At 44.7% G+C, this 15,182-nt stretch overlaps 1 protein-coding gene across 1 annotated transcript in view; it reads left to right on the top strand.

Moving 5' to 3' along the window:
• MEI1 (meiotic double-stranded break formation protein 1) overlaps positions 1-15,182 on the top strand; it is a 41,140-nt gene that overhangs the window by 10,820 nt on the left and 15,138 nt on the right. The window contains exons 11-20 of the mRNA XM_071732259.1: positions 2,216-2,350; positions 2,886-3,000; positions 6,649-6,764; positions 7,799-7,940; positions 9,269-9,380; positions 10,015-10,075; positions 11,338-11,435; positions 12,201-12,375; positions 12,488-12,635; positions 13,198-13,470. Coding sequence (XP_071588360.1) covers positions 2,216-2,350; positions 2,886-3,000; positions 6,649-6,764; positions 7,799-7,940; positions 9,269-9,380; positions 10,015-10,075; positions 11,338-11,435; positions 12,201-12,375; positions 12,488-12,635; positions 13,198-13,470 — 1,375 coding nt within the window. The remainder of the gene's footprint in view (positions 1-2,215; positions 2,351-2,885; positions 3,001-6,648; positions 6,765-7,798; positions 7,941-9,268; positions 9,381-10,014; positions 10,076-11,337; positions 11,436-12,200; positions 12,376-12,487; positions 12,636-13,197; positions 13,471-15,182) is intronic.

Below are 15,182 nucleotides of genomic sequence, written 5' to 3' on the forward strand. Positions count from 1 at the left end.
AAATCTCCTTTCAGCTGTAGATACAGCAGGAGGGAAGGCTAGGAAGGTCCAGGTGTATGTGAGCAGGCCAGCTCCTGCTAAGTGCACCTCTCTCACAAAGCAGAGCGTGCAAATCCCGTGGCTTCTAGTCTCATGTCACCATCTGAGCTAAATTCAAACAGCAAAAACAAATTCTAGGCTGAAATATTAATGTCTTCTGTCACTTTTTTCCTCGTTTTCTGCTAAGGAATAACACTCCCTGGCTTGTTTTTCTTTTCTGCTTCCTGTTCTTGCCTGTATGATCTTGTTCCCGTCCTGTCGTGCTAGTGACAGTCTTGTTTTTGCCACTTAGTTCCCCCAAGAGAGCCCTTGAGCTGAATTTTGGAAATGTCATAGTCAATTTTGTAACAAGTGGTAGGGTAAAAAGAAGAAGGAGAAGCAGCAGTGCAAGAACAGTGTGGAGATGCCAGTGTGGGATCTGTCAAAAAGAGAAACCAGGATGTGGGAAACACTAATTACAGCATTTATGCTTGTAAAACAGAGAACGCTCTGTGCCATTGCTCTCATTTTCTAGCACACCCATTCTGTTTCTTTGAGCTTTGCCTTAGAAATGGTGTTTTTTTTAAAACTGCCTTATAGTGGGGAGAAGGGTCTCATACTGGAAGCTCTTCTCTTGGTTTTTCCTTGCAGCTGGATTCTGTTGTCTAAGTGAGTCCCACACTGTGTTGTTGTCCAAGCAGGATGTGCTGCTTCCTTTGGCAGTATGTCAGGAAAGGTGGGTAGCTCTCCCTGGGGCTGCCCCTTGTCTCTCCCAGCACAACCAGAGTGGCAGGCACACTTTTGGGGCCCAAAGACAAGAGGCTGCAGGAAGCTGCAAGAGTGCTGTCCTTCACGCTTTTCTCTCAGGCCCTGAAGACATCCTAGTGCACCATATTGCAAGTGGGTTTGTGCCTTTTGAGTGAGTCAGCAATACTCCTCCACCCCTTCCTCCCTGCATGAAGAATTTTTTTTTCCTGATGTGTTTTACTTCAGAAGGTCAGCAATTAAAGGAAGGAAATGCAGAGGATTAATAGAATTGCAGTATAAGTAGAAACAATTTGGATGTTCAGTTATGGCTTGGGCCAGAGGCTACTCCTGGTGCCTGAGTTCCAAGAGGCCTTTTTCTTGCCTTGCCCACCTCACAACTGTTTCTCACAGCAGAACGTGAGGTGACTGCCAAGCTGGGTTTCATCCCACTGAGTGACTAAAAAGAGTGATTCTGCTTCTGTTCACTTTTTGCCCTGTAGCTAGGCTACTAGTGTAATTTCTGCCAAAGTTCTCTTTCCTCTCCCAGTTGTGCATGGGCAGCGTGTGCTCCTGGCTTGCTTTAGTCAGACACGTCTGTGAAAACTGAATAACAGGGAATAATTTTGGCTCCCAAGTCTGGCTCCTGTCATGCTCTGCTGCTTTTCTTGCTTCACTTCAGAGAGGGCCCGTGGCAGATTGTTAGTGCCTCCTGTCTGCATGCAGCTGCCTGTCTTGTCCTCGCCTTCCCAACTGTACCTGACTTGCCAGGAGCCAAATGAGCACAGTTTGCCTTTTACACAGCTCTGTCCAATAATGGGATTATTGGTGCTGAATGCTCAAAGGCAGTTGGGCCACGAGGTGATCAGACAACAAAAATGTTCACTGTCAAGAGCAACTGTCAGAACAGTTGGGTTGTGTTTATTCTCCTGATTACTTTTCAAGATCATGAAAGTCCTTGTCCTTCTGGCAGCATCTGGCATTAGGAGTGCTATAGGACTGTGGGAGAAGCTAATCTCATGGGATCATCATTGTTCTACAATGGGGGTGTTTGCTTGTTTACTCAGAAATATGATTGCCAGATGAACCTGCAAATGCCAGTGCAGATGGCCTCAGCATAAAGTCCCAGGCAGAGAGATCACTGTATTTTGCACAGCCTGTTCTTCTTGTGCTCTTCTTGTCAGTGTTCAATGGTGCAGTCACACAGTTATCCAGGCTGTGGGGGTTTTTTCCAACATAGTAGGTCTCCATACCTGCTGAAGTTAACTCTTTGCAGCAAAACCCCCATCTGCTCAAGTTTTAAACTACCTCCTTAGAGTAGCTGGCTCTAAATACTGAAAAGTATGGCTGGAACCACTTTGCTCAGCTGTCAGTTTGGTGAGATGAGGACAGGGCACTACAGTTACCTAACTCTGATAATGTTCTCCTTATTTATTCTGTTTCCTCTTTGCAGGCAGCCAGTAGAAATCAAATTATTCACAAACCGATTTGTATGTGTTGAAGCCATTGATGTCTTGATGGAGACAGTGAACTGTCCCGTGCTGGAGGTGATAGTGGAGGCTGTGGGAGCTGTGGCAGCTTTCCTGAGGTAGGCAGGAAAGTATTTGCAGGCTTTCCTTCAGACATATCTCTTCAGACCATGTTGATCTCCATAGCTCCCCTGTGGCTGTGTGGGTGAGTGTGCTCTGCAGTAGGACTTCTGGCTGATGCAGGCGTGGGTACAGCAGAGCTAGCTTTCCACCTGCCTCAAAAGGCTGCCAGGGCAATGAATTTGTGATAGGCAGCAAGTCACTGCATCAAGGACCTAGGGTTGTACTGCAGCTCATGTGGATATGTGACTTTGTGCCTCATCCAGACAGATAAGAGCAAGCACAGGGCTCTGTGAAATCATGTGCTTCCTGACTGCAGAGGGAGCAGACAGTGAATGCAGTGAAGGGTGTGTGTGGGTGCACATGTGGATGAAGGCACTGCTGAGATACTGTGACCTTAGTATGCTGTGCTGGAGAGAGGTGGCAATGGCATATTGCTGTCAGAGGAACAGTTATTTGTGCTGGTGTTGCCTTCCCAGGTGGAATTGTCCTTAGCAGTGAATGTACATGCTGTCTTTCTCTCCACTTGTTCAGGAAGGACCATCTGAGCTCCCCCCCAGTCCCATATGAAGAGCTGCAGAAGCTGTTGGAGGCAGTGCTGAAGAGATTCAATGACTTTTCCCCACCATGGACTGGCAAGAGACATGCAGTAAGTCAGAAGTCATTGCTTGTTGGTAGGACCAAGCAAGACAGGGATGATCATCCTAGCACACTATGTGGATTATACATATATGTTCCAGCTCTTTACCCTATGACTGTTGGGTTCTCTGGTGCTTCTTTTGATCCTCATGCCTCGAGGTGATGTCTGAAGTAGATGAAGATGGATGCTGGAGAATATTGTCTTTCTAAATCAGTGAAGACTTGTGGGGCACCATGTGAGCACACTGCTCTCTTTATATATCCAGTACTCCAAAGTCATTTGAATTTTTGAACCAACCTTCTGAACATTTGAACCAAAGTCAATGAATTATAACATCCTGGAGGGAATAGGGGCCATGAAAGCTGACTGGTATTTTAAGGATCACCTACTCCCAAGAGCAGTGCATCCCAACTAAGGTGAATTCAGGTAAAAACTCCAGGAAGCCAGCATGGATGAAAAAGCAGCTCCTAAAACCCCTGAAGTTAAGAAGGAAGCATACAGAGAGTGGGAGCTAGGGCAGGTACTTTGGGAGGATTACAGAGAGGTTGTCTGAGCAAGTAGGGATCAGGTTAGGAGAGCCAAGTCCCCTTTAAAATTAAATCTCACCAGGGATGTAAAGAGCAATAAGAAAAGCTTCTACAGGTATGTTGGGGATAAAAGGACAACCCAGAAATATTTTGACCCTCTCCTAAAGGAAATGGGAGACCTAGCCACACAGAATATTGAGAAGAATCTCAATATTGAGAATATTGAGATTCTAAATTACTTCTTTGCATCAGTATTCTCTGGCAAGTGCTCCAATGCAAAGCCTCAATGCAAAGGCCACAGCAGGTGAAAACAGGGACTGGGAGAACAAATTGTCCCCCACTGTAGAAGAAGAACATGTTCATGACCATCTGAAGAATCTGAAGGTTCACAACTCTTTGGGACCCGATGGGGTCCACCCACGGGTCCTGAGGGAGCTGGTGGATGAAGTTGCTAAGCCTCTGTCCATCATATTTGAGAGGTCATGCTGGTCTGGTGAAGTTCCCTCTGATTGGAAAAAAAAGTAACATAGCTCCTGTTTTAAAAAAGGAGAAAAAGGGAGACCTGGGGAACTATAGGCCAGTCAATCTCACCTCTGTGCCTGGCAAAATCATGGAACAAATTCTCCTGGAAAATCTGCTAGGGCATGTGGAAAGTAAGGAGTTGATTGGTGACAGCCAACATGGCTTCACAAAGGGCAAATCAAGACTAACCAATTTAGTGGCCTTCTATGACAAGGCTACAGAGATGGTAGATAGTGGCAGAGAAACTGGCATCATTTACCTGGATTTGTGCAATGCATTTGACACTGTCCCATATGACATCTTGGTCTCCAAACTGACAAGACAAGGATTTGACAGATGGACCACTCAATGAATAAGTAATTGGTTGGATGGCTGCACCCAAAGAGTTGTGGTCAATGGTTCAGTGTCCAAGAGGAGGCAAGTGATGAGTGGTGTTCCTCAGGGGTCTGTATTGGAAGCAGTGCTGTTTAACATCTTTGTTGGAGATGTGAGCAGTGGGCTAGAGTGCATCCGTAGGGAGTCTGCAGATGATACCCAACTGTGTGATGTGGTTCACATCTTAGAGAGAAGGCAGGGCATCCAGAGGGACTTTGACAGGCAGGAGAGGTGAGCCCATGCCAGCCTCGTGAAGTTCAACATGGTCAAAGCAGCTGGGTCAGCATAAACCCAGGCACAAATCAGGCTGGGGAGAGAATGGATAGAGAGCAGCCCTGAGGAAAAGGACTTGGGGGTGGTAGTAGATAAGAAGCTTGACATGAGCTGCCAGTGTGTGCTCACAGCCCAGAGGCCCAACCTCTGGCCCATATCCACAGAAGCATGGCCAGCAGGACAAGGGAGGGGATTCTGCCCCTCTGCTCTTGTGAGACCACACCTGGAGTACTGCATACAGCTGTGGAGCCCCCAGCACAGGAAAGATACAGACCTGTTGGAGAGGGTCCAGAGAAGGGCCATGGAGGTGGTCAGAGCTGGAACACCTCTCCTGTGAAGAGAGGCTGAGAAAGCTTGGGCTATTCAGCCTGGAGAAGAGAAGGCTCTGGGGAGACCTTACAGCAGCCTTCCAGTACATGAAGGGGCCTGCAGGGCAGCTGGGGAGGGGCTTTTCACCAGAGAGGGTGGTGACAGGACAAGGGTATTGGTTTTAAACTGAGGAGTAGTAGTTTTAACTAAAAAAGGGTTGACTTAGGTTAGGTATTAGGAAGAAATTCTTCACCATGAGGGTAGTAAGATACTGGAATAGGTTGCTTAGGGAGGTTGTTGATGCCCCCTCCCAGGAAGTATTTAAAGCCAGGTTGGATGAGGCCTTGTGCAACCTGGTCCAGTGGGAGGTGTCCCTGGCTATGCAGGGGACACAGGTTGGACCTTGATGATCTTTAAGGTCCCTTCCAACCCAAATCATTCTCTGATTCTATGATGATTCTAAATTCCTCTTCTTCAGGCTACCACAGTTTAGGCTGCATCAATCAATCAATTTTTTTTTTTTTGTCAGTGAACATCTGCTCTGCCCTCAGACCAGTAGAATCATCCAGGTGTGCAGCTGGGACCTGTGCAGTTCTGAGGGCAGCCCCCATCACAGATGGATAGTGAAAAGACATGGGCCAGGCCTTCTTGCTCTAGGCTTAGAGCCACATAGGTTTAGATTGCACATCTGTAGTGGCATGAGCACCTTGCTGGAGTACCAGAGCTCCAAATGGCAGATGAATTATCTTTCAGCCCAAGTTCTGTGGTACCAGATGTCTGTCCTCTCTGCCTGGATAAGGCAGAACTGCTTTCAGCCCCATAAGCAGATGTTGGTCAGTCTGTGTGCACACACAGAGATTTATATGTCCTATTTCAAATAAGGAGCTTCACAGGAAGGAATTCAGGCAGATAATAAGGACATCCAGGCTGTGTTCAAAGGGAGAAAAGGAGAAATGATTGTGCCTGTACTAAGGTATCTCAGCATCAAATGAGGAAGGAGTTCTGAACTGCCAGGCACTGATAAGTCACCATGCCCTCCTCAGGTAGTATTTGGAGAAGACTGCCACAACAGGTTAAGGCTTACAGGCAGATTTTGAGTTTCAAGTGGTTCCCAGTTTGGGCAAATGATTAACTCTCATGCTGCAGTTGGATTCTGTCTGAACTCAGTAGGATGCTGTGTGGGAGCAAGTGCTGGTACATGGCTAGTTGATTACAAATCTGAGCCAAATAGAGAACTTCTAAGAATTCAGTGCAGAGTAAGTAGAGGAACTGTTCAGCATCATCTGAAGACTAATTGGAAGAAACAATTTTTTTAAAATATACCAGATTTTCCCAGAAGGGTTTGATGCTCCATTAGCTGAACTGTTTAAAACAAAGTGTCAAGGTTTAACTCAGATTACACCAAACCATGGCAATACAGACTGTAAAGAAAGGACAGTGCAGAACTAGTAGCTCTATAACTCTGCCCTTTGAAGAGCACAAAAGTTCTCTATCTCTGCCCTCCTTGGGGAAAGAACAATAGTAAAAGAACAGTTATGTGAAAGAAGTGAGTGAACTGAAATCTGTTGTTCCTCCTGCTACTGGTATCAGTGAAGAAAGCTATTCTTTCCAATGTGAACACAAGATTTAAAAAGATACTTTCCTTTAACAGGGTGATCTATTCTTGGTGTCTCAGAGTCACTCAGCAAACAGAAATCTCAGCAGAGTTCCTCAGAGACAGGGCCAGTTCTTGCTCAACACCTTGAAAAGTTTCAGAAATGCTTGCAGGTGAGGACAAGTCAGGGGGATGGGTGGGTGGTGTGTGTGTGTCCATGCTTGTCCTCTTTCTGTCATTGTGAAAAAGTTCTTCTACCCAGCCCCACCACTGGAATATCACAGGTGAGTTCAATACATGGCACTGAAACAACAGAAGGAAGCATATGTAGTGACAGTGAAAATTTTGTGACACCTGTGTCTCCCAAGATATTTGCCTGGGACCTATCAGTTTATTTCATGTCTTTGGCCTTTGAGGAGCTGCTTGATAATTAGCTCAACCTACTGATGGTGCAAGAACAGTTGGAAGGTATGGGTGAAGCTGTATTCCTGTTCCCTGTAGTATGTCGTCTCACTGCTGGGGGAGATTAACCCTTTAACAAATGTGTATCTCCCCCAGATGCTGACCTTGGATTTGCTCATGCCTATGACCTGTTACTGCAAGTGGGTTTACAGGCATCAACTTTTCCTGTTTTGCTGGATGAGAGCTAGCTGTCACCTTTATCTGCACAGCAGATGGTGGTAGATGTGTTTGTGTATGAATCTGTATCTGGTTGTTAGAGAATTCTGGCTAACTTAGTTAATTTGCCTTGTGTGACTTGATTTTGGCTTGGCTGAGATAAGTCAGTCAGAAGCAGGTGTCTCTGTCTGCACTGACCCTATGTCTTGGGGTGGTGTTAAGGGCACTCACATTCTATTATGGTTTTTAGATCAGCTGAATTGTCCTCTGGCCAGTTCTCACAAGGTTTACTTTGTTGTACTGCAGGCACTCTGGTCTGGCTGAGAACCTTTAGTCTTGCCATGCAAGGGCTTCCCACAGCAGATACTTTCTTCACAGAAGCTAAGTCTTTCTTTCCCAACTTGTACTGTTGTGCAACATTGCTGACTTTTACTAGCTTCACTCAAGAGGTAACTGTGTGGTTGCCAGATTCCTGTTTCCAAACCATCGAGTGTTTGTGGAATCCTTGTGATGGAAATGCAGTACTTCCTGACATTTTATAAAGTGAGGAGAATTCCTCCCTCCTCAGGTATCTGCCCTGTTTTTCTAGGTTAGCAGTGGAATTCCAGAGTGATCCAATGGCCCAGGAGAATGCTTTCACTGCTCCCAATTCCCAGAGCAAGGACACGCTGAGCAACTTCTCTGAGTTCCTGTTGAGGATTTGTGACAGTCTCTGCATCCCCATGGTCATGGTAGGGTGTTTTTTTGAACTTGGTCTGTTCCTTGGGTACCTGGAAGACCACCAAGACAGCATGTAGAGTAAACCAAGAACAGCTGTGGCATTTGCCACCTCTCCAGAGCCACGTGGGGCACTATACAATTCATACAAAAAGGGGGCGTGCAGTCTCAGAGGGTGCAGAAATTCATAAAGCTCCATTGTCTTTCTGTGCAATCCCTGTAGTCAACCTGCCATGGCAGCTCTGGATGTTGCCTGAAAGTGAACAGTGGATTGTGCCTGAAGTGTCCTTTCCCTTTCTGCCACGTTTTCAAAGCTTGCCTGCTTCCCAGAAGGCAGCAGTATTTTGCACCTGCATTTTCATCTTCACACTTCTTTCCAGAAGGTATTGATGCTGCTGCCCAGGCTGCACAGCAAGAGCAGTACTAACCATTGTGCCTCAGTAAGGCCAGGGACACTGTTTAAAAAGTATCTGTGGGGAGTCACATGCACTTTAGTGTTCCCTACAGACGTGTCACTAAGACACTTGGAGTACAATTGTCAGAATAGAGGAACCCCAGTTGTGGTTCCAAATGTTTAATAAATTTTGCTTGTGCTTGGCCACAGGCTCAGGTGTATGGATCCTAGCAGTTGTTGGGAGCTTGGAGATGTTTTGCTTTGTATTTTCTTAACCAGTCTCTTGGTAGGCATCTGCAGTTGCATTGCTGTTCTCCTCCTTGAAGGGAGGGTGCATTGCATGTCCTGCTTGGCAGAGCTGCAGTCAATGTGCTGTTTCTTGTTCAGTGAACTTGGGGAAAAATTAATGGACTGTGAGAAAATTATCCAGTGATCTTCTATAAGAGTGAGTTGAATCATTCTGTTCTAAGCAGTTGAGGGCTGGACTCTGTAGAGAGCTCAAAGGCTGGTGTTTGCCACAACTGGATAAACTGAAGCACAGGTGTTGTTACTGATGTCGGCTGCACTTCAGCACATGTCCCTTGTTGTATGCCATGCTGGAAAATTGGCCACCTCACCTGGAAGAGCAGTTGCTTCCAGGGCAATGTGGGCAGCAATGGTCACGTGCTGTGCATTAAGGCCTAAGCTGGAATCAGGAGGAAGTTTCTTGTTTGATGTAGAGTCTTGCAGAATCACCATCACAGCTCCTAACCCTGGCAGAGGGGAGTGTCAGTGGCTTTCAAAGTGCTCCGTATGCCTGTCTACTTGCTGCCAGGCATTTTAGTAGGAGAACTGTTCTCATATTGGATTTAGATATCTTGCTTTCTGGGCGGGCAGGAGGCCAGGAGGAAGCTGCTGTTTTCAGTGTTTATTGCATCTCATGCACCTGAACTTTTCTTCTTTCTGCAGAATTACCTGGAAAGGGCTGTCAGCCCGTCAGTGATGGAAGTTTTCATCTCATCACTTAATACCCTCTTTACAGTGGTGCCAAGCATGCGGAATAAGTTCTCCAAAAAGCTGGGTATGGGGGCAGTGTGGGATCATGTTCTCTGTGCTCTTAACTTAACAGCTAGAACTTGCTGCTGCTGCATATTACTGATATAATGAGCTTAACGAGACTTTATGCAGAGGATTATATTACATGTTTATATGAGTAAGAATAGAGTGCACAGTCATGTTCAGCAGGATGAAAAAGTTATTTGGTGTAGCAGTGATGATGGGACAGATTTTATTTTAGATAAGGAAGTTGTGTCTGCTTTACACTTTCCTCTGGTATATTCAGAATTGGCTGTTCCTGTAGACAGGGATTATGCTGTAATTGTTGCTGGGATTTTTCTATGTAGAAATCTTATCTACTCTATGTATTCTTTACTCTTTCAACATCGAAGAGATGATGTAGGTAATTCCTCTGTTCTAAACATGGTAAATCTTCTCTTCTCCTGAGAAAACAAATGAAGTTCAGATACTGCCCTCCAAACCAAACTCAGAGTAGTTTGCTTTGGGAGAGAAAGCCCAACAAATGTATTCATACTGTGGTGGCCTGCCTTGTTCACCAGGTTTGTGTGGAGACTGTGGGGATGGTTATGGGACCTGCCTCTTCCCTTGTCATACTTGTTCTGTGCTCCTTTGACATTTTTGTCTTGCTTTCTCTGTAGCATCCTCCTCCTTCATCCGACTGACACTGGAGCTGAAGGCCAGATTTTGTGCTGTACAAAGGTATTGTGATGTGTATATTGTGAGTAAGTAAAAAAATTTCTGGATGGGAAAGCAGATCATACCTTACCTAATGCAACTGATTAGGCAAGTCAGGAGGTTGAAAGACTCGAGAGTGGTTGTATCTTACTGCAGAATGTAAATGTGGAAGAATATGAATGTGGAAGAAGGGAGAAGCAGTCAGGTAGGGGACAGGTGAATCTAGGTAGTGCTTTGAGAGGTCTCTGCTCTGTTGTGAGCTGCTCAAACAGAGAGAAAGCAGCCCGACTGGAGTAGTCAGATTAGTGTGTGGCTTGAAAAGAAGTAACAGCAGCATCAGTTTCATCTGAGCTCTGGCTTCTTAGGTACATACTACCACTAAGTTTGTTACTCATGGTGTGATAATGTATAAGAAAAGGGAGGGAGGGAGCATGAAGACTTCAACAGTAGATGTTTACAAAGGGTCTTATGTAGCAGAAGCTATGATTCCTAGGTTGAGGAGCACTTGGGCACACTCTGTGTGGGTCTTCAGAGATGTTTTATTCCTCTTTCCTGTGACTGCATCTCATTAGAAGAGTAAACAAAATGCACAACACCCCTAGTCCAGGTTTACTACTGTGGAAGGTTTACTACTTAGGGTGGGGGTGTTTGTGCCTGTGAATGGTGTGGGGGAAGATTGATGTAGGCCTCTGTATACAATAGTGTGGGGCACTGAGGACTTTGTCTTACAGTGCAAAGATATTGTTATGTCCTATTCTGCAAGGAAGTCATTGGAGAGAAGAATACCTGGAAATAGAGCTGTTCTCATATTTTTAGTTAATATTCTGTCCTTCTTTGTTCAGCCCTGGAAACACCATTGCTACAAAATCTCCTCACTAGTGTTTTCTAGTGGGATCAGGTATGGGGAGCCAGCCTCAAACTCTTCCCATTCTCTGCAGTGTTACAGGTCCTGCCCTTACAGGACTCCCTGTATTACAGCTAAGTTGTAATAAATCCGTGACCAGGCATCATGATCCTGAGAATACCCCACTCTGTTCATATTATCCCAATATATGTGAACACTTCCACTGTCATCACCACTCACATCACCACCTTTGTGCAGACTGTCCTTTGGGAGCTTCTCATTTTTCTGGAAGTCTAGGCTGGCTCATGGAGGCTGTGTCAGGGCATGTACTTGTAGGTGATTATTCAGTAAAATGAGGTTCTGGCATGCAGTTTGTGATACGAGAAGTATGAAGAGAACATTTCTAGCCTTCTTCACTGTATCTTTCTTCTTTTCTTCACAGTAATCCTGCCTTGAACCAGGCCTGTTCCAGCTTCCTCTGCAGCTTGTGCCTGAGCCTTTACTCTGCCACACAGAAGGAGAGAACTTCTTCTCAGGAGGGCAAGTCTGGGGAGAGAGACAGTTTGCTTTGTCTAGTTTGAGGCCCATGCCACCTTCTATTTAGGCAATAGGTGCAAAATAAAAATTAAATAGAAAGACAAATGAGGAAGGAAGGGAAGGCAGCTCTAATTAGAGATTTATTTTTTTTTTAATCTGGTCTAGCAAAGAGATTGCATTCAGAGAATGCCTTTTGAAGAGTTTAAAACCCCACCTGAATGAATGTTTTTCATCTTCCTGTGGTTTTGTTTGCATGGTTATACTTATTAGCCTAACTGTGCATGTCTTAATTGGAACAATATTAGTTGCCACATAGACATCCATATCTGTAGATTAAGGTAATTTTTTTTCCCCTGGCATACTCTATAAAGTATTTCCTGCTTTCACTGTTAATTTTTTTAATAGATTATGTCCCAGATACATTAAATGAAAGTTTTCGTATCACAAAAAGCCACTTTTCCCGCTGGCACTTGGTCACCATGCAGGCAGCATCAGCAAAGAGCTGGGAACCTCAAACAGAACCTCAAACACATGTCTTTTCATCCTCAAAGCTAGTTCCATTAGATCAGGTCTCACACCTCTATCATAGAGATGTTCTTGCTGTATGCAGACTGTGGGGTAGTAAGTTGCCTTTGATATTTCTTATATCAGGAGCTTCCCTAATTTAATGTGCTTCAGTTGCAGCAACTTCCATCCCCCTGTTCCACTCTGCTTTGTCATAGTCATGCCTCATCACTGCCTGCCTGATCATATTAGTTTTATTTCTAGAGCAAGAGATCTCTGAGCTCCTGCAGAAGGGTCTGCCTCAATTAAACTATACCATTGCTGAAAGCCTTCTCCTCCTGGCTGAAACCCCTGAGCCATTCTCTTTGGATCAGTCTCTTTGCAGCCACCAACACTGCTTCATACTTGTCTTATACGTTGCCTACACCCTTGGGGACAGGTGAGCCAAGACTATACAAGGCAAGTGGTTTTGTTGCCATTGCATACACCATGTATTGGTGGGTAAGGCATGTCTAATGTTGTTGTTTCCACTCCAATCTCCTTGAATGCAGGTTTGTCCCGGAAGCAGAATTATTTCTAGCCATAAGAAGTTTCCTCCTATCAGCACAGGACCACGGAGACTGTCCTCCTCCATATATACTCAGAGCTGCACTTTACCTCCTTGCTGTCTGTCAGGACAAAGGCAATGCCCTGGACTTGGTAAAAGGTTTCTTCCTTACCTCTTGGACCCTTTCTGTTTAAACTAAGGTTTCTCCCCACTCCCATCCAACTCCCTATCAAAAAGTATTTTGACACAGGGAGTGGTGAATGGGTGAAGAGTGTGCAGTGCATCTGCACTCTGGAAAGTTAACTGTGAAAAGCCACTAGGGAATATAGATTTGCCTGAATAAACTTGTGTATGTGTGGGAAGTGTAAACACATTGGATAGGCTGTGAGTTGACACATGGAATATAGTGAATTTCAGAGCTTTAGTCTCCTGAACACATCTACAGCCTCTGCAGCAGCCTTTCTAGTTTTCCCATATGGCTCTTTGCTGCTGCACAGCTTAGAGCACTGTATAAAGCCTACAAGTTTCTTAACCTTTGTGATGCAAATGGGCTTCAAAAAATGATGTTTAACTGATATCTTTGATTGTCTACTTAAAAGGCGGTGTGACTGTTTCTCACAGTAAACTTTCATCACTTCAGCTTTTTGATATTCAGTATCCAGTGACGATTTTTTTCTCTCTCCCCCTTCCCTTTCCCTCCCACACACTTACCAGAGGTCATTGTGTACCATAAGGAGGTTCCTGGACAACCTACCAGATATGAGATTTGTCTACGTCCATTGTCCTCTTCTGCTGAAATTCTTCCTGGGCTACCCTGAACTTATGGGGAGATTTGGATACCAAGTCCTCCAACTCTGGTTTTCCTGGGGAGACCACAAGCAAGCAGAGACTGAAGAAGCAGGTTTTGGTGTGTCTGATCAGCTGAACAGCACTAACCCTTTACTTCCCATTCTGAAGAACAATTCCAGCATTTTACTTATTTTACTGGTATGTGACTTTCATGAGGACAGACTGCTTTTCTGGCCCTGATTTAGGGGGCTTTTTGGTTCTTAAAGCTCCTAGTACTGTTGTGAGGCCAAGGATTCTGCTAGAAAGGCCCATGTGTATATATGCAGACTTCTATCTCCCAGCCTGATTTGGAAAATGGGATTGTGCATGTGTGGCAGCACATTCTCTGTCATCCATCCACTGAAATGGAAAGGGATCTTTTGAGAGCTGGCTAGAAAGGGATCTGAAGGGTGCTGCTAATGTATACATGAAAACCCCATTCCTTTCTTTATCTAGATACACAGCTGAGTACTCCAGATTTTTCTGTGGCAGCCTTTCAAGGAGCTGTTCCCTCATTTGAGAGCAATGGTTCAACTACTGATAGAGGAGGAGGGTATGAGGAATAAAGAACTGTGAAAAAGCAGCATGCAAAGAACGAGGTTTTAGGAGCATGGCTTCCTGTTTACTTGGGGATTTACTTTTGTTTGGTTTTTAACTGGAGAGTCATATCAGAGATTTTTGCAGTACTCTTGAGTTTTCAGTACTGCAATATTTTATTGCTCATAAAGGAGAAAATAAAAATTTTGTGACAGGAAAGTAATCAGTGCAGGAGAGAAAGGGGTCTTGAAGTAACAGGACTAGGATGTTTGCTTTTAGCTGGCATAATGAGCTCTTAATCTATGTGATCATGACAGAGTCCAGGTGCCAATGGCTGCTCACAGGTTTTCTCTCACTTCCATTTCTCCAACCTGCCCTGTTACCCATCCCCATCAGTGGCCACTTTCCCTGTGACTGTTCAGCCAGTCTCACAGTAAATACTTGCTAACATTTCCAGACAAGAATATGAGATTTGCCTTCAAGGGCAAAAGGTAAGAGCTGTCACGTCTCTTCTGCAGCCTGCTAGAGAAATTAAAACAATGTGTCATTGAAACCCATGTCAGCAGACAGTGAAGAAGCAAGGTTTGATTCTCAGTGGGCACCCATCAGGCATTACAGACTGGAATTTATTCTGATCTAAGAGGCTACAAAGTAAATTCTAATATCTCAGGTTACTGAAATGACTAATGGGAGGGCTGTCATGTAGGGTAGTTCTTTCAGAGTCAGGGTGATATTGCAGAGTAGGAGGCAACATCAAGGGATTTTATGCCATTGCAGAGCATTAGTGAAAGTGATCAATGAGTTGACATATCAGTACAAATGAAGGAGAACTGTCCCATGAGACTTCCCTATGCTGTTACCTTTGGCAGTCGTTCTGGAAACTATCATTGCATAAACTAAAGCAGATGTATACATCACAGGTCTATCAATAAGCAAAAGGGAATCAGTGGCTCCTTCCCTAAATGGCACAGCATGGCTGCTTTTGCTTTGCTGTCTTGCCATGTGCTCTCTCAGAAATTAATTTAGCTCTCTTGTCCCAGTCTTTAAAGTGAGTTGTAATAAATCACAGGCTTTGACAATTCACCTTTCAGTTGGGGAAGAGCATAATCAATCTGAATTTAGATGGGCTAATAAAACAGTGCAGTGTCCTGGGTTAAATATATTGTCAGATGTAAACAAAACTTATGAGGTGAATAACCTCAGCCTGAGAATGCACCAGTAAAATGGAAAGGCTGCTGCATGGTACATTGAAACAAAAATGGATATCCTTCCAAGGATTATTAATTTGCTTATCAGCTTTCAATAATTTTCTGGATTAGATAGAACAGATGGTT

Source organism: Heliangelus exortis, chromosome 1 (genome assembly GCF_036169615.1).
Source record: "Heliangelus exortis chromosome 1, bHelExo1.hap1, whole genome shotgun sequence".
Taxonomy (NCBI): Eukaryota; Metazoa; Chordata; class Aves; order Apodiformes; family Trochilidae; genus Heliangelus; species Heliangelus exortis.